An 18,375-nucleotide genomic window follows, 5' to 3' on the forward strand; every position below is an offset into this window, starting at 1 on the left:
TGCCAGCAGAGAACCCAAGCAGCAGGATGCTGCTCCGAGCCACGAGCGGGACTGGGCAGAGGAGGAGGAGATGGACTGCCATAGCATGCACCCCTTTCAAGGACTAAACGAAATGCACTCTTTCTGACCCTATGGAGAGGAAACATAGTGCAACCTATGGGAAACATCCACACCTCTTTACCCATCTGCGGAGAGCTTGCGGAGAATTGACCATGTGCCTCAACCTACGGTTATTCACGCTTTTAGCTCCAAAAGTTTACCTTTTCGTATTTGAAATACGAATTGTTTTCCTCCCAGTATCATCCAGGTTGCTGATGTGAGCCAAGGTGACTGCTTTTCCCTGAAGTTTATGTCCTTTTGTTGGCTAGACATAGGGGCTGCTGAAGGCATGTCTGGGCTGATGGGAGGAGAGCATCTATGTGGCCAATCCATTGGTCTACAATTGACCACCCCTCTCTCCAGGAGGGAGGCAAGAGAAAGTATACAATAGTATATATAAAAGATATATATAGCATACATAAAACGCACTGGCAAGTCTGCCTAAGAGAGGGCAGAAGAAAGGGGCTTCGGTGTTCACCGATTTCCCTAAAGAAAGATCATCTCAACACTTGAAAAGGTCCGAAAACTCCTCAGAAAGACTTCCTCAAAAATGGTGGGGAAAAAAGAAAAATTATGACAAGCAGATATTAATTTGAGAAACTTGCAGAGAAACCCAAATTTGCACAATTTACTAAAAGTGCAGTAGAAAAGCTCTGAAGGTTTCCTTCCTCCACATTTAACAACATACTTAAGTTATAACCAAAGCATAAAATTGAAAATTATGAAAATGTTCAAAATATAGGAACCTTTTGTCTACACCCTTTTTGTTCCAATGGCATGACCCTCCTCCCCAAAACGATACAATGCCAAATGGAAACTCCAAAGCCTAGAGGTAAAGTGGCCCCATCATGCCTTATCAGGACATCTGAGGCTCCAGGCTGACCTGCATCAGTAACAACTAGGGATAACTGACTCCAGATACCTAGTTAGCTCCAGAAAGTTTTCTGTACCTATGCATAACTTTTAAACCCTCTACATTTATTCTTCATGCATCTGATCTTCACACAACAGGCAGAGGTCTCCTTTGTTGTCTTGAGGCAAAAAAACATATGGTTATGGTAATAGTCTCCTAATTGCTCTTTCCAATGTAACAGCTGAAAAAGTGCCCAGGTGCAGAGGTGTGGAGGAGGATGGCCGCCTGGTTCTGCTACATGAGCAAGCTGTGTGAGGTAATGAGAGGATCAATCGCTAGCAAGGAAAAATGGAGGAAAATGGATGAAATCTACTTGGGATAGCCCTCCACAGATTGCAAATAAATGCAAAAGCACCCCAACATAACTGCTACATGTCACTAAGTTGATGTAGTATCATTGGAATAGAGCAGCAGTGGAAGAGCAACTCTACAGGTAAAATACTTCAAACATTAAAAAATAAAACAAAAAAAAACAAAACAAAACATGTCCTCTCCATTCTTATATACCAACCAACATTAAATGCCTATATGTACTTTGGAAATCCACATTTGCTGTACTCTGTTGCACATTATCAGGCACCAGCAGGTGAGATCCACTTTTACATCCAGCCAATTTATGATCTGCCCTCATTAGCCACTGTAAATATTATATAATCAAGAGAAATGTATTATTTACTTACAAGGATGAGCACAGTTTCCAACAGCTTGCTTGTTTTTCTAAGGTATAATTTTGGAATTGAATTAAAGAACTGCATACGTAATTTATTAATCTTTATATTTAGGGAAATAAAGAGAGCTCCTAGAAGACCTCCAAGCATTCCAAGGAGGATGGTTGGAATGAAGGCCAAGACATTAATGTCCAGCAAGTTCTTTACCTGAGTCAAAGAAAGGAGAAAAAAATGTTGTGAGCATCCTGCCAGGGACATGAAATATTGCACCCTCTCTTACAAAACTTGATACCACAACGTAATTTCTATACAGGAAATAAATCTTTCCTTGCAGTTTAGGGAGCTCAGCTAATTAGTTTAAAGCTAATGAAACTCTTTGTTGTGTACTCTTCTTGCACACCTCACAGGAGTGGAACCAGCAGGTAGACACTGGTGTTGGCACACACCGCAGAGACCTCTATGATGCACTGCAGTTACCACAAGCACTCAGCACTTCAGGCGACATCCAAATAACATGACATATTGGCCTTAATGAACACTTCAAAAGACTCTGCTGAACCAGAGTTTTGCTCACTGTGTCTATATCTACATCATAATTCGGAAAAGTTCATTTATTAAGTGTCAACCTGCAGCCATGTGCATTGAGATAATTTATAAGTAAATCTATTTAAGTAAAACTGTGAAAATTGATGCTGAGCTGGAACAACTCACAGAACAACAAATTACAAACACAGAATATAATCTGGCAGCTGGAATAGTAATTGAATTTTCTGCTTGATTCCTCAATAGGCAGCAAGGATGAGAGCAATATCATGTTTTAACTTTACCTTCCAACCAACAAAAAGGGGTCAACAGATCAGTGGCAATCTATTAAAAGTTGTGAGGATACGATTTCCTTAGCCCAGGGTTAGAGTTACACTGCTTTTTGTAAAGATTAGGATCTGGACAGAGTAAGAGATCACGAAATGCTCAAAAAGCTACCTGGCAAGAAGCAGTAAGGGCACATGTCAAGGGTTGCCTGCAAAAAAACCTAAACTAGTATCATCTTGGGGGTAGCGGATAGGAGAAACTGTCAGCCTTCCTTAAATTGCTTGAGCAAGTGCACAGGCCCTCTTACTATTCAAACTCTCTTTTCTTCCTCCTCCTCTTCTTCTTGACCCTTAATCTTATTCTTGTTCTGCTGCAACTAGCCTAGACTTCAACAAATCCACCAGGTGGCTGTTCTAAATACTGGTGGTATTTCCTGAGAGGAGGAATACCAGGGTCAAAATCCAACCAGGCTTGAAGAGCTGGTCCATAGGGTGCTGCAGACTGAGAAACCGGGTCTGGAACGGGGAGAATCCCAGCAGCCATTCCCAGGCACAAGAAGCCCCACACCTGCAGGGTACACTTGCAGGGAAAGACTTAAGGTGTATCGTGCCTTATAATCAGGACTACAACCATCACATATATAGGTACTCTATGTACTAAGCAAAACATTAATAATGGTATTTTGACCAATATAGCTGCAACAATATCTATCCTTTTCCAAAGGATTTAAAGAGATCTAAGGTTTAAGATGTTGAAATTCAGAGAGAAGTAGCTTCATTTGAAGTAGAAAAATTCAGTTTTATTTACTGCAGGATCCAAATATCTTGCATTATATTCTACTTAATTCCAATCCTGCATTAAAACTAAAAATGGACATACATGGTTTTATTGTTTTCTCTCCCTGCCTCCATTTTTCCTAAGGGAAAGATATAATGAGATGTTTGTTTTAAAGTAATATATGCACATTACCCTGCATGTGTGTGGCAATAAAGGTAAGGTCAAGCAAGTGCTCCACATGCTGGGAATGAAAGGTGGCACAGTTTGTTTTAGTTGTAGTATCAACCACAGGCTTAGGCCAGTCATCAAGAAAAATCTGTTACCTACAGAGCAAGTTTCACCTTTACAAATAATCCAATGGTCTATGTAACAATACAGTGAAGCTTCCTGAAAATCTCATGCTCTGGAGTACAATAAATTCCCCTTGTAACATTATGCTAGGTAGAATGAAACTAAAGAAAACAAATAGTTTTCTTGAGAAACATAACCCACAAGCTTTCAACTCAGAGTTTACCCACTGTAAACTGTGTTGGTTAATGCCACAAAACATGAAAGAAGCAAAATTTCCCCTGAGCCCCGTGTTCAGTGAAATGAAAATGTTTCTGGTTATCTGTACTGCATTGAGAGCCAGAAACTATTGAACCCTGCCAGAAGTCATGTTGATAATAATTTTAGCTAGCTTTGCCCTCTAATGACACTAAGAGAAGACAGAAGGAGACAGAATCCACTGCTCTTTTCAGAAAACATCCTGAAAGGAGTGTTGAAAGAGCAATGCTTATTGTAAAATAGCAATTGAAGTGAACCCACTCTCCCTTGTGCATGCAGCTGTTCATTACACAATACTTTCGCTTCAGCAATGAATCTGGCCTCAGAAGGCCTGACCTCTTCCCTGTCCATGTAGTCTCACCTTTCTGCCACAAATTTTTATCATCTTGGTTGTGTCACTGCAACTGTTTGGGGGACTGCACTATGGTCCACAAAAAGGATTTGGGTTGAAAATCAATGTCTTCTCTGCTTGCCCCAGCTAAACTTGTGGTAAAGGAAATATACTTTTGCATAGCATATGCAAAATCATTATATCAGGCAGCATGCACACAAAAAAATGTTGCTTATTTTCCCAAACAAGGTATGCCTGCATGTGGAAAATACCATAATCTCTGGTTTCTGCATTGCTAGAGAGACACAAGCCAGAAGAAATTCAGAGATCAATGAAAGTGATCAGGGAATTACTTTAGGAAAAATTTACTTAGTAGCAGAAAGTGGACTGGGATTCAGAAGACCAGGGTTTTATTTCTAGCTCTCTAATTGATCTTCAAGTCAAATACAAAGAAGGATATTTAGGCAAGAAGAAGTGAAGATCATGATACTTGCACATCGCTGTTGAATCATCTTGCAATAAAAATGAGCAAAGACATGGTAATAAAAGCAACTATTTTTAGATGGACACAAGGTAAAATTCAAAGATCACAGTTGTGTCATGCTGGAAGGAATAAAGTAAAGGTAGCTGAGGCTGAAGGTCACCTCCGTTGTGCAACCAGGAACGAACAGTGATTATATGTTTTCAAATGTTTCATCTGTAAGCACCAAGGAACAGGGGCACAGTACAGCAATGCCTGCAGCAACAACAGAGAGCTGAAGCTAACTACAGAAGGAGAGGACACCCTATTTAAGAGCTTCTCTGCTTTTTCCTTTACTTCGAAGTATCCCTCTCCTATCCAGCACCCATACAGAAAGTTATCTTAATAACTTATATGATTAGCTCATAAGCAAACAGTAGATGCTTTGTCTATTTTTTTGCTTTAATTCAGAACAAAACAACTCTGTGTTGTATCTAAGTGATTACCAGATGTAAAGTGTGAAGGCTTCCATAACCACTGATCTGATAATTGTACATATACCATCCTTTCCCCTTCTCGTTCCCTCTTCCCCGCTACTCCCCCAGCAACAATACTGAAAGAGACAAGCCTAAAATCCTGCATCTATTTCCTCCCACGCCCACACAGTACATACCCAAAATATAATTCTTTTCTCTGCTTCAAAAAATCCAAAATGACCTCTGTAAACAAACCCAGAGAGAGAAGAGGACAGTAAATCCGTGGTGAAGGTAGCCATCAAGCAGCAGAAAAAGGTTTGCCAGGCCAGCCTGATGTCCCAGAACGAAGACACTTCTTCTAATGTGAACAAGAGCCCGCCGATGGGGGCACGAAATACCGAAGCTATCCCTGCTCCCGCGCCAGCCGTAATGAAACTGCGCCTGCAACAGGTAGAAGAGTCAAAATTTGGGTAATGGGGAAAAAACAGAAACAAAAAACCTCCATAAACATCATTTCCTGCCAAAGCTGCATTTATGGGGCTGAATTTAAAGACCTGCTGGTTTATTTGGGGGTTGTTATAGTGCTTTGCATCTCTAGGATTTGAGTTCAGATCTGTCCGTCTTGACCTCTGCCTTGACAAAACTCTCAATCCTGTAACATTGCACGGGGACCACTGCGCCATGCCAGCGAGCTGCTCAGCTAGCGCCGACCAGCCTCAAGTCAGGCAGACGTGCCACTTCACACCCTGGAAGCATTGCAGTCACAGGGGTGAAATACTGCAGGGAAAAAAGGTAAGAAAGTCTGGGATTCACTAGAGAATGAGAGTACAGCCCCAGAGCCCGTAGGCTTAACAGGCCGCCTCAGTCTGTAAATGTCTGAGAAATCCACGGGGAACATATATGCCTTGTCTCCCTGTAAAGGCGTGGAGCTCACATACACCCCAAAGAGCAACAAACTTCTGTGGCTGTAAGCTGCACTAGGAGCTCAAATGGCAGAGATCTGCATTGTGAGCCAGTTCCAGGAAAGAAGAAAAAAAAAAGAAAAAAAAAGAAAAAAAAAAGAAAAAAAAAAAGAAAAAAAAAGAAAAAGAAAGAAAAAAATAAAAAAGAGAAAAGAGAAAAAAGAAAAAAAGAAAAAAGAAAAAAGAAAAAAGAAAAAAGAAAAAGAAAAAAGAGAAAAGAGAAAAGAGAAAATAGAAAAGAGAAAAGAGAAAAGAGAAAAGAGAAAAGAGAAAAAAAGAAAAAAGAAAAAAGAAAAAGAAAAAAAAAGGAAAAAGAAAAAAGAAAAAAGAAGAAAAAAGAAAAAAGAAAAAAGAAAAAAGAAAAAAGAAAAAAGAAAAAAGAAAAAAGAAAAAAGAAAATTCTAGTGTTGTAAAGAAAGGCATTAATGGGCAGTCTTCCTTTATACATTTATTATTATTTATTTTCCCCCACACAACATAATTTTCTTTCCAAAGCACCCATTTCATTATATGAAAACAACATCCTGCATCAGACAAAAGTTACATTGTTAAGGAAGGCCACAGTGTGCAAAACAGAGGAAAGGATATAGAAAGAGGAAATAAAATTATGCTTGAATTCTGCCTCGGAAAATTAGATTCAATCCAGCCTTTGTGGAGGATACTGGAGTGATGCTGACACATATAATGCACTAATCACTAGTGCTCACCAAGTTTATAAAACTTGCGTCCTCTGGATGTGCCACCTGAGACCTCAGGGACAATTTGCAGAAATGCTGAGCATTCAGTACTAGCTGAAGTCAGCAAGTATACAAAACATTTGAGTATTTTTAATATTAAGAAATGCCAAGTTCTCAGCAAAAAAACCCAAATGATCAGAGTCATCTCCAAACATTAGGAGGCCCTTTTGACTTTTCTGTGGTGTCCACAAATTTTATCAGTAGAAAGATGGGTGGCAATGAGGATAATGGACAGAAAATAAGGGAAAAGATGAGAGAGTTCATGTGTCAAAGCCCTTAACAAAGCCCACCAGTAAAGCTACACAGCCAACTTTATGTCTGATACTTCCCAACTCACAAATGCTGAGATAGACACTCTTGTGCATGGATTTTTACTTACATGTTGTATCTTCACAGTGACATTGTTTCCAGCAGCAGGGAACTCAAAAGGTACTGCACACCACAGTAAAAGCTGGGCGAGCTTTTCTTGGATATCGCCAGGTTCTTGCTCCAGTCAGTTGTATGTGCTACGTGTCCCACCAGTAGTATCGGCTATGAAATTGGACCCCTCCTATACATACATTACAGCTGCCCGATGGAGGGATGTCTTAAGATCCTTCAACATCCTAGCACTTGCTGAGTTACTGCTCTGTCTGTGACTGTACTTGGAGAGGGTACATCTCTTGAGCCTACTTAATAGCTCCAAAAGATACTGGGGGAGTGGGAGTCTTTCATCCTGGTCTTTGTAAAGAAGCGAGGTATCGCTTAGGCTGAAATTTGTCTCTGCCGCTCACCAACAATCCTCTCTGTGAAGGGGGCTTCCACACAACCTGTCTCTCCCAGGATGGTTCCTGACTGCAAGCTAACGCTTCTATTCTAATTATACTATAATTGGATTCTGCAGAGAAAAGCAAAAGTTCTCGCTGCTTCTCTCACCGCAATTGCTGATTTCTTCCATGACTAACATTTTGCTTAACTAGCGCATCTCAGATTTATTTGAATGACTGATCTTAAAAGGCTAAAGGCAAAGGAGATCCCGTATCTTCCCTTTGGTGCTTTTTGATTTTCTTTTAAGCTACAGATAGTTCACAGTGGCTGTTTATTTGAATTCTTTGTATTTCTTTAGGAAATTAACACATGGGAGTCTTTCTTTTTTTCCTTGCTTTAGGAAAAAAACCCCAGTATTGTACAGGGGTTTGTATGTCAACATGACAATAAATACCATCCAGAAGATATAAACTGGTCTGTAATTTCTTTTTCTGGAAACTAATCTCATTAATTTCAGTAGAACTGTTCACAAGAGAGAGCTTACCAGAGTTATCTCACAGACATGCATGAGCAGAGAAGAGCCAGATTAAAAAAGTGTCACAAACAATTTACTTTTTCAAAACTAGACAAATAAAGCAAGGGCCCCCTGTGCACATTGTGCAATCCCCATCATCTCTTTTTTCCCTGGGCCAGCATCGTTAATTTGAGGATAAAGCCTATGTCTAAAAATCCTGCATTTTTCTCCCTCCTTGTACAACCCAAAAGGCAATGGGAAAAGGTCTTCAGTATTAGCATATTATTTCACAAGTGTTCGATAAAACAACTTATCAACTTTCTTTCAATTAAAGAACTTTAAAGTAGTTTAATTAAACAACTTTCTTTTAATTAGAGCGGGTGGCTTTTTCCCCATTCCAAAGTGACAAACAGCAGGAAGGCTGAAAGATTGCTCGAGCAGCATCTCCATTTCCCTTCCAGATGCAATGGGCTCACCAGCGACTCACCGGACACCCCCAGGGTGCCGAGGGAGGGCAGCAGGGTGGCCCCCCCAGAGCCCCACAGCTCTGCCCATCACTTACTTATCAGCTGAATTCCGAAACCTGGTGAAGATCGGGAGGTGGACGCCAAGGGTGTCCGACTGCAGCTGGCTCAGGCCACAACCCAGGAGAGCACTAAAAGTGATGTTGTATAATTGAGAGCACTCTTTTGGTAAATTATTCATAAATCAGCCACGGTTTAAAGGCAGGGGAGGACAGAGCCTTAGCCGGTGCGCAGCAGCAAAGCTAGATTGGTTTCAATAGATATAAACGTGGAAAATGTTGAACACATCTTTTAAATATGCAAAGTCCTGTTGACATAAAGCAGAAGGCTGTTTAAGACTTTCAGATTCTTGACTCAGAGACTTAAATGTCTCTTTTGCAAGGAGTGTTGCAATGATAGACCATGAAATGCCTTTTGAAGAACTGCATATTAATGTCTGCCCAAGTGTGGTGACATGCCAGACTATAGTCCATCATTTCAATCATCTGTTCCCAGGTTAATGACCATGGCAGTCAGAACAGCCCTACTTCTAACAGAAGATGTGTAATGATTTAAATTATTACAGTGTGTTCCCAGGCAGCACTTCAAACTACATTTAAAAGGGGGAAAAAAAATCCAAACCCTTAGTGAAATGAAAAGTCTATTCATTGTATAATCTTGGAAGACTTTTCTACAAGACTTAAATTAGGAACCTTAATGAATCTCTCAAAGGCTTTTAGCAACTTACGTGTGTTTATGTTTAATAAAAATGGTGGAGGGTTCCAGCTAAATTAAATTAAACTAGCTCTTAATTCCTATGTTTTGAAAAGGCATCATGTTAATACCGTGCTGACTTTCTTCATGGAAATATGATTCAGTTCTTTGGCTCATGCACCACTGTTACCAACCCAGCACAAAGGGAAAAAAATCACAGCTGCAGTCTCTGAGCTCCTGGAGACAAATGTCTGAAAGCAAAGGAAAAAAAAAAGAAACCTAAAGGGAGAGCTAAACCTTGGTAATCATTGTCTGGAAGGTTTGTGGCTGCCTCTGACTAACCCCGCGCTCCTATTTTTGAACATCTGAGTCATCGCCTAGGGTGCTGCACCTCCGTGCAAGTAAATAAATACATACAAACCCACGGAGTAACAGAAAATGTGAAAGGGTGGTGGGGAGGAGGATAGGTTTGGTCAGGACAGTGAAGAGGAAGAGACCAAACCTCAAGGATGAATACTTTCCAAAACCAAAAAGGATGAGAAATAAAACAGCAAACCAGCCAACAAACAATCTATATCATATTAGCAGAGACTAATTTTACCATCTCTACTCAAGATACGGTTTAATAATGGTAAAAAAGTGCAGCAGGATTCTCCTCTAAAGGGTGAATAAAGGAACTTGTGTCACTTAACCGAAACAGAAAAGCCCAAAATCTGGCCTGCAATTACTAAGTTTGGCTGTATTGCAACATAGTAAATTTTAAGAACCGCTCTGACCTACAGAGCAGGACCTGAGCAACCCTCCTCTCCCCTTCTCACAAGGCCCTGGACCACAATAGGGTGATGGGGATTCTCTTTCTTTCTATATAGCAAAGGGGGATAAAAACATTATCTTTCAAAAAGACCATAAAGTCTACTTTTCCCTACCTAGAAACATAGTATTACACTACTGCATGAACAACAAGCAGCTCCAACCTGACTTGCAATCTGCCATCTGCAGAGCTTGCAATGCAGCGCCTGGTTTTTGTGGTTGCCCTTAGCTGGCACCAGCGGCTGCCCTATTTGTAAGCTGGAAACAGGGACCCCAAGGGCCTGGCTGTCCATCACCGTGCACCTTGCACAGCCACTTACAGCACTTCTGTGGGTGGCTGTAAAATTGTTGCCCCTTTTGCACACAGACACTTGAGACTGGCTTTATTTTTATACAGACTTTGCATAGGTAAAAGCAGTTATACGAGATGCAAAGCAGCCAGCAGGCCATAGCTGCGGGACAGGTTGCTTTTCAGAAACAAAACTGACTGCAGTTGTCCACATAACTGCTTGCTGAGCCTCACGGGGAATCATACAGGGGAACCAAGCCATTAGTTAAAACTTGCAGTGAAAAAATGTTTTTCTTCACTGCATGGCATAAATAGTTGTGCTAATGCAAAGGAGGGGACAGCACAGGTGAAAAGAGCTCCCAATGCAGGGTATTTTTTAAGCCAGCGCTGCCACCAAGACAGACATTGCAAACCCATACCCTCAGCCTGATAGCTTTAACTTTTGTCTGCTATTTCTTACCCCAAATGGATCATGGGACCTTCTGGCCCACAGAAGAGCCCAGAGGCTACAGCCAGCACGCATGAAACAAAAGTCCCTAAAAAGGTCTTGATGTTAAAAAGATGTTGAATAGAAGTGCCATTCAAATACCCAATGATTTCTGGCAAGCCAGACGGTGACCCTGCTGGGCAAAAGAACTGCAAAGGAGAAAAAAAAAAAAGAGAGAGAAAGAGAGTCGTCATTAGATGATTAGATGTTGATGTGTTAGATGCATCTATGGACATGGTTTTTAAGTCCAGCTATCACCTTGCTCTGTCCATGAACAAACTTTCCCAGAATTAACAGACAACATTGATACACATATAACTTCTGGCTACGCTCAAGCTCCCAGCAGTGTTGCTATACGCCTACTGGGGGTAATGAGAGAAGACAATGACCGATGAGGGCCCCTGCCCCAGGCCCTGCCAACCCCCCTGATGCCTGAAGCCAACCAGCCTCTTGTCTTTGCACAGATTGTCTGCAGGGCAGGGTGTACATGTGAACCTGCGTGATTTGTCCAGTCAGTTCAGACTTTAGATAGCTTAAAACTGGTCAGTTATTACACATATAACAACAAACTCTGTTTTCCTACTGTTGCTGGATTTCAGGGTAAGTTCAGTAATACATTCACTTTTTCTCTCACCCATGCTGTGAATTGCCTGTCTGTAATTAAATTGAACACAGCAGGACAGTAAATGACAGAAAGGCTCAATGTTTTAGCCTTGCTGCCTCGTAAAAGTACTGATCTGGGCTACAAGCGATACTCACATAGCACAGCTAAAGATCAATCTAAAACCAACAGTAACTTTTATATGGACTGATGGTCTTTGGCTTAGGCCCCTTCCAAACACCGAGTTTTCACAAGTTACACCAGCTGCCACTTGTATTTATATTATAAACACCACATGCTAAGTGTAAATTGCATTGCCACCACCACTGATTTCACCCCAGACGCTTTTATACAAGTTATGGGTGGTGGAATCCAGCTTTAGGCTGAAGGCCAAGAAAGACCTCTCCAATTGGGTTGTATTTTAAATAAATAAGGGGTTTTTTTAAATAAAATACTGAATTAACCAGTATTTGGAAGAGCAAGAGGTTTGGTTTGTCACAGCATTATAGGCTTGTTGCATAGGAGATGTAACACTTACCAGCACAGAGCCTGAAGAGAGAACCACCATGGCCAGCCCAGACCCAAGCGCACACAGCCAGGTCATGTGGATGTTGCCATGCTGCCCGGATGACAAATAGATTACTACATCGGCACCCATAGACCACGTCCTGCTTTTCAATGATCTTTTGTCCCACAGATTTCTGCAGGCAGAAGGTGTACCATGGGGAAAAACCAAAACAAGCAGTGCAGGCTCTTTAGAAGGACAAGAGTGAGTAACGGTAAGGTGAATGATGACTTTCAGAGTCATGTCATGTTTTTTTTCCAGGACTTCTTGCCCATCTCTAAAAACACTAAAGGATATGTTATTACTCATCAAGGCCCTTTTCAGGTCAGAAGCAGAGTTAAAGGGCCTTAAGAACATGCACAAGAAAACACTAAATGGTGTCTTCAGGAGACATTTTGCCTGAATGGAGGCTTTGAAGTCTTACATCAGTAATTACCTTTACAAATTTGCAGCTATTATTAGTAGACAGAATATATGTGAGCAAGCTCTCTCCTGCTTTATTTTAACCAAAAGGACATCTCTCATACTAGGCCTTCTCACATTTAAAAAACACATTTCAATCTCCCTGGGTTTTCGGTTTGTTTGTTTGTGCTTGGGCTGACCGCAGCCGTGCTGTCTCCAGAACGCCTCAGCTCCCATATACTTTGCCACCTTCCGCAGTGCTCAGCCGTGATTCATTGTGTGCGCAGGTCAAACACATCCCTTGCATGTCTGAGGTCACAGCGTTACAGCCGGGCACCACAGCCTTCCCAGCAGCATGTCCCATCAAGGCTTTTGTAAGCGCATCGTGCAACACAGCCAAACAGCCAAGCAAAGTGCACAAAAATGAGTTTTGCTCATCCGCAGCTGAAGGAGGCATTAGATGGGAAGGCCTTCCAGGGCAGGAATTACATGTTTGTACTGATGTCAGAGCTTGTGAGAGCTTACCTCCTGTCCCTCTGCATTAGTTTAATACAATAGGACAAATTTTATAATACAACAGGACCAACAGTGTGTGTAATGGTTGTTGTGATGCCCTGGGGTCAAACTGTGGTTTCTTTCTATATATTCTTTATTTATACTTTAGTGTGTATATATACACACATGCATGTATATACATACAAATGCATATATACATGTATGCATGTGTATTCATCCACTGTTTATATATTCTATAAACATACCCATAGTTTGTATATAAGAAACCCCAGGGAAATAATATTCCAAGAACATTATATGTGCTTTCCTCACAGAAAACCTAAACTTGTTCATTTCTTGGATATTCTCTCTGATATACTCAGCCTGCATCTGTTCCACAGAGTAAGTCTTCCCTTGCACTTCTGTGAAGTGATTGAGATCTGTCCTTCAGCAGTTGGCAGCATTATTCCACTGTCTTGATTTCACAGAACACTGGAGGACACATCCATGTCTCCCTTGTACTGCAGAGCCCAGAACTGGACACAGTACTCCAGATGTGGCCTCACCAGTGCTGAACAGGGGGGAAGGATCACCTCCCTCGACCTGCTGGCAACATTCCTCCTAATGCAGCCCAGGAGGCTGTTGGCTGAATGGCAACACAATCATCTGGTCTTATCAAGTATTGCTGCCTTCCAGTTTTGCTTTTGCCTGCAACTTTGCTGAGGGTGCGCTCTGTCCCATCATCCAGGACGTTAGTGAAGATATCCAACAGTGTTTGGCCCCAGTATTGACCTCTGGGGTACACCTGCGGTGACCGGCCTCCAGCTGGACTTTGTGCCACCGATCATAATGCTTCGAGCCCAGCAGTTCTGCCAGTTAAATCCATCTCACTGTCCACTTATCTAACCCACACACCATCAGTTGGTCTATGAGGATGTTGTGGGAGACAGTGATGAAAGCCTTGCTAAAGTCAAGGTAAACAACATCCACTGCTCCAGTCATCTCATTGTAGAAGGTTGTAATCCACTGCCAATCCATGCTGACTACTCCCAATCACCTTCCTGTCCTTCATACAGTTAGAAATGGTTTCCAGGATTATTTGCTGTGTCACCTTCCCGGGGTCAAGAGGAGGTTGACTGGCCTGTAGTTCCCTGGATCCTTCTTGAAGATAGGAGTGACACTGGCTTCCTCCAGTCCTCAGGAACCTCTCCTCAATTGCCATGACCTTTCAAAGATAATTGAGAGTGGCCTTACAATGACATCAGCCAGCTCCCTCAGAGAAGGCACCGAGCACCTTGGCCTTTTCCAAGTCTTTTGTCACCAAGTCCCCTACCCAGTTCAACAACAAGCCCATGTTTTTCTTAGTCTTCTTTTTGCTACTGATGTACCTGTAGACACCTCCTTCCTTTCCCGTTGCCCTTCAACATCCCTTATCAGATTCAACTCCACGTGCACTTTGGCTTTCCTAACCCCATCCCTGCACACTCAGACAGTGTTTCTGTATTCCTCCTGGGTCACCTGTTCCTGCTTTCCCTCTTTTGAGTTTTGTGAGGAGCTCCCTGCCACCTTTTGCTTGATATCCTGCTCATTGGAATGGACTGTTCTTCACCATGAAGGAGATAATCCCTGAAAACCAACCAGCCCTCTTGGACCCCTAATCTCTCCAGGACGGTCTTCTTTGGGATTCTTCCAAGCAGATCCCTGAACAGACTAAAGTGCTCTCCTGAAGTCCAGAATTGTGATCCTGCTTTTTGCTTTTTCCTCCTCATCTCAGGTTCCTGCGTGCCACCATCTCATGGTCGCTGCTGCCCCCAGCCTTCACATCCCTGACCAGCCTTCCTTGTCCAGTACTTCCTTGTCTGTAAGTATGAGGTCCAGCAGAGCACGTCCCCTCATGGGCTTCTCGATCATCCATCAGGAAGTTATCAACACACTCCAGAAACCTCGTGGATTGCTTGCGCCCTGATGTGTTGTCCCTCCAGCAGATACTGGGGTGGTTGGCTAAAGACCCCCACAAGGATCTGGACCAGTGACCATGAGACTTCTTCCAACTGTCTGAAGACAGTCTTGTCTAATTCTTCATGAGCTGGCAGTCTGTAGCAGACACCCATAACAACATCACACCGGATCCACAAGCTCTCAGCTGACTCTCATCTGTCCCAAGGCAGAGCTCCATCCATTCCCACTGCCTTCTCACAAAAAGGAGCAACTGCCCCTCCTAACCATCCCGGTCTCTCCTTCCTAAAGAGCCTGTATGCAGCCACTGCAGTGCTCCAGCAGCGTCAGCTATCCCACCATATCTGTGCAGACAAGGAGCTCATCTGCTATGCTCCAGTCTCAGCGAGAGGCCCCAGGCACTGCCCACAGCCCCAAACCTGCAGAGCTGCACCCTCCCTCTGGAGCTTGCTCTGGGCTGTGGCCTCTGCTGAGTCAGGGGTAATTCCTCCCCCAGGTGCTGGGGACCATCTCCGGCAGCTCCTTGCCACTGTTGCTGAGCACAAAAGCACTGTCAGCCCAGACCCTGGCCCCCTTCTGCATAAATTGCTGCGTATGCTGGCTGCACACCATGCTTGATGGTTACACAGGCTCCCCCCGGCACCGGCTGACAGGATGCCTGACCATCCCTGGTCAGGATTCAGCCAGAACAAAGGCTCAAAGCCCCTTTCTCACAAGAAGCTCTTCGGTAGTCATACGATCTACCATAGATATCACAAACCAGCTGAAAATTTTACCACCTGCTTCTCTCTACAGGTGAGAAAAACAAGCAGTCGGGGTCAGAGATGCCTTAACATTTACATGGGTTTTAGCCATTCAGTGATTTTTACCACCACCATCCCAATTACCACGGAGGCGATGATACCCATCAAAGACAAATTAATAATTCCACAAGAATTTGTTACAGCATTAGCAAAAGATAGCTGCTCCAGACATAGAAAGAAATAACGTATCTGATAGCAGGTCCACATTCACAAAGTACCTTAAGAGAAACCTAATCCCTTCCCTTGGACATCAACAATACCCAAATCAGCATGTGCCACTTATGTACAAGGAGCAAGAGGAAGACCACAGTATTTTAAAGACTGCCTTCACCAATCTCATGACAAGAACACCATCAGATATTATACGGTACTATAGGCTAAGTTGTAGCAAAGGTCACCACAGCATGCCTACACAAAGCACCGCAGGACATCTGATGTCCACACCCACCTAGACAGGCAGTGCCTCTAGTCAGTTAAAACTTTACAATGTGGGTTTTCTAATAAACAAACACAGAAGAGGTCACTCTGACTTTCTCTTGCTCACCTGCAGGTAATTTTCCACCAGGTCCCATTTCAATTTGATGAAAGAGTCAATTATCTGATGAACCAAAAACCCCAGCATCCCAACTGCTGTTCCGATTAGCCCCATCAGCAGCCATCGATCCCACTCTTTTCTAGAAACAGGAAAACACAGTTACCTCCCAGCCTATAGCACAGGCCTATTTGCCATGCTTCCTCTCACAAGCATGCAAGTTCCATTTTTAAAGCATTTTGATGATTAACCGTGACTGCATGAGCAAGAGGCTGGTTTTGCTAATATCCCTTTAAAAAGTGTACACTCAACAAAACTTTACCTTCAGCCTTCAGTTCCTTACCCAAATTGAAAGCCATTTCCATTTGGGTAAGGAACATGGTTGGATCTTTTGGTTTTGTTTTTTATTTTGCTTTTTTAATATGTAAGTAGCAGTGCAATTTCAGATGCTGATGATTTGATGACATCTCAAAATTCAATTATGTGACTCAGTAATTAAGCATTCAGTAGAGCACTCAGAACTCATTTCAAAGTAATTCCCATTTTCTTCTACTGCAACTAATGCACCCAGTACCTATCATACAAATGTGCAAACCTTTACCTCTAGTTTCTGTCTTTCCTAAACTTATACTTCTAATAATAATTGTGCACCAATAATAATTTCTGATTTATTTCTAGTACCATCTAGGACTAGAGCACCCCTACTGAGATTCAAACACCACGTTTCCTGCAGATTACAGCAGTGAATGTCAAGAAAAGTCTCAGTAAGAGAACATTCCTCCAAACCTCTGCAAAGTCTCTTCCTTTTAAGTGGGATACATTGAGTAGTTAATAATTTTTTTTTTTTGCATATTCAATAATTTGTCAAGAACAAAGGCATAACCACTTTCAAAAAATACTTTTAATCAAAGTTGCTTGCCACTTAGCCCCCTTCTACATTCTGTTAAAGTATTTTCCTATGTACAGAAACAATAAATAACGTCTTCTTAATTCCTTCTGCTATCAGGCATCTCCCTGGATCGTCCAAATTACCCATAGTTTAGAGGCAACTTAACAGTATTTAAGATAAGTTTACCTGTATGTTTTCTCTTGTAGCCATTTCTTATAAACTTTACTGTGTGAAGGCAAATAATCCAAACTCTCATGGGCTATCAGGTGTTCTCTCTCCTCCTCCTTGCAGTGATAATATGCTAAACTGCTTCTGCTGATGCTGCATTGCCTCCTAAAATCCTGAGAGTGAATCAAATCAGGCCCGTGATCTTCTGCCATTAACATCTCCTCTTCACCATTTTCCACATGTGTCCTATGGGAAAAAAGTGATGACATTACAGTGGCCTCCAAGAATCTTCAGGATGCCAAGAAGAACAATATGAGCCCAAGATCAGTTTCCTTGAGACTGAAAGAGAGAGGAATGGAAAACCACATGAGGAGGGAGTAGATGTGGCGCAGAGATTGGCTGGTTTGTGTTTGGCCTTGCTTTGCTGTGGCTATGTGTAGACCCAACACAGTTGAAGCAACAAAAACTCGTCTGAGCTGGAGCTGTCTGGTGAAGTCGTCACTTCAAGAACAGACCGACCACTGTAGCAAGATCATCGCACCGGCTCCTTGCTGACTGTTCAGAGGACAGGGATGTTCAAGCTGTAGGGGCTTTGTCTGTTTGAGAGATGATCACTTGCTGTGCTTTGGGGCTGTCCAAAGTTCTTGATCCACTAATCTAATCACACAATTTAATTAAATGAAACAAAGTCTAGGTTGCAGTGACATTCCGTTAAACCCTGAATTCTCAGTATTATATAGGGACCCTAAAAAAGCCTATTCTCTAACACAATTTCCTTTGAATTTACATGTCAAATTTCCTTTTAGATAGATAAAAAACATTTGCTAGACTACCAAACTCACTACAGCTTGGCTATTTTACCCAAGGTAGTTTGCAAGTTGGCAGTTCAATCAAAGCAGAAAAAGACTTAATGCATATCAAATATTTACTGTAAAGAAAAATTGGTAACATGCTGTGTGTTTGCCACCTCCAAGGCATATTTTTGGTTACCAAAGAGAGAGTAGAGAAAGATTTCTGCTGTTCTCCACTTACTGGCATGTGGACCAATCTGGAAAGGTCTCATCAAATAATGAGGAAAGATGAATAGTTCCTGGTTGTCAGTTAGTGAGTACTAAACGGCA

At 42.2% G+C, this 18,375-nt stretch overlaps 1 protein-coding gene across 1 annotated transcript in view; it reads right to left on the minus strand.

The window, feature by feature from the left end:
• The window catches only part of LOC140647665 (chloride channel protein C-like), a 104,128-nt gene extending 86,605 nt beyond the window's left edge, over nt 1–17,523 (minus strand). Inside the window, exons 1-7 of the mRNA XM_072852515.1 lie at nt 17,273–17,523; nt 16,210–16,339; nt 11,983–12,063; nt 10,817–10,992; nt 8,603–8,695; nt 5,278–5,521; nt 1,693–1,887 (exon numbers count right to left, since the gene is read on the minus strand). Of these exons, the coding sequence (XP_072708616.1) occupies nt 1,693–1,887; nt 5,278–5,521; nt 8,603–8,695; nt 10,817–10,992; nt 11,983–12,063; nt 16,210–16,339; nt 17,273–17,523 (1,170 nt within the window). The remainder of the gene's footprint in view (nt 1–1,692; nt 1,888–5,277; nt 5,522–8,602; nt 8,696–10,816; nt 10,993–11,982; nt 12,064–16,209; nt 16,340–17,272) is intronic.
• Between the last annotated feature and the right edge of the window lie 852 nt (nt 17,524–18,375).

The sequence above is a fragment of the Ciconia boyciana genome, chromosome 2, assembly GCF_034638445.1.
Source record: "Ciconia boyciana chromosome 2, ASM3463844v1, whole genome shotgun sequence".
Classification (NCBI taxonomy): Eukaryota; Metazoa; Chordata; class Aves; order Ciconiiformes; family Ciconiidae; genus Ciconia; species Ciconia boyciana.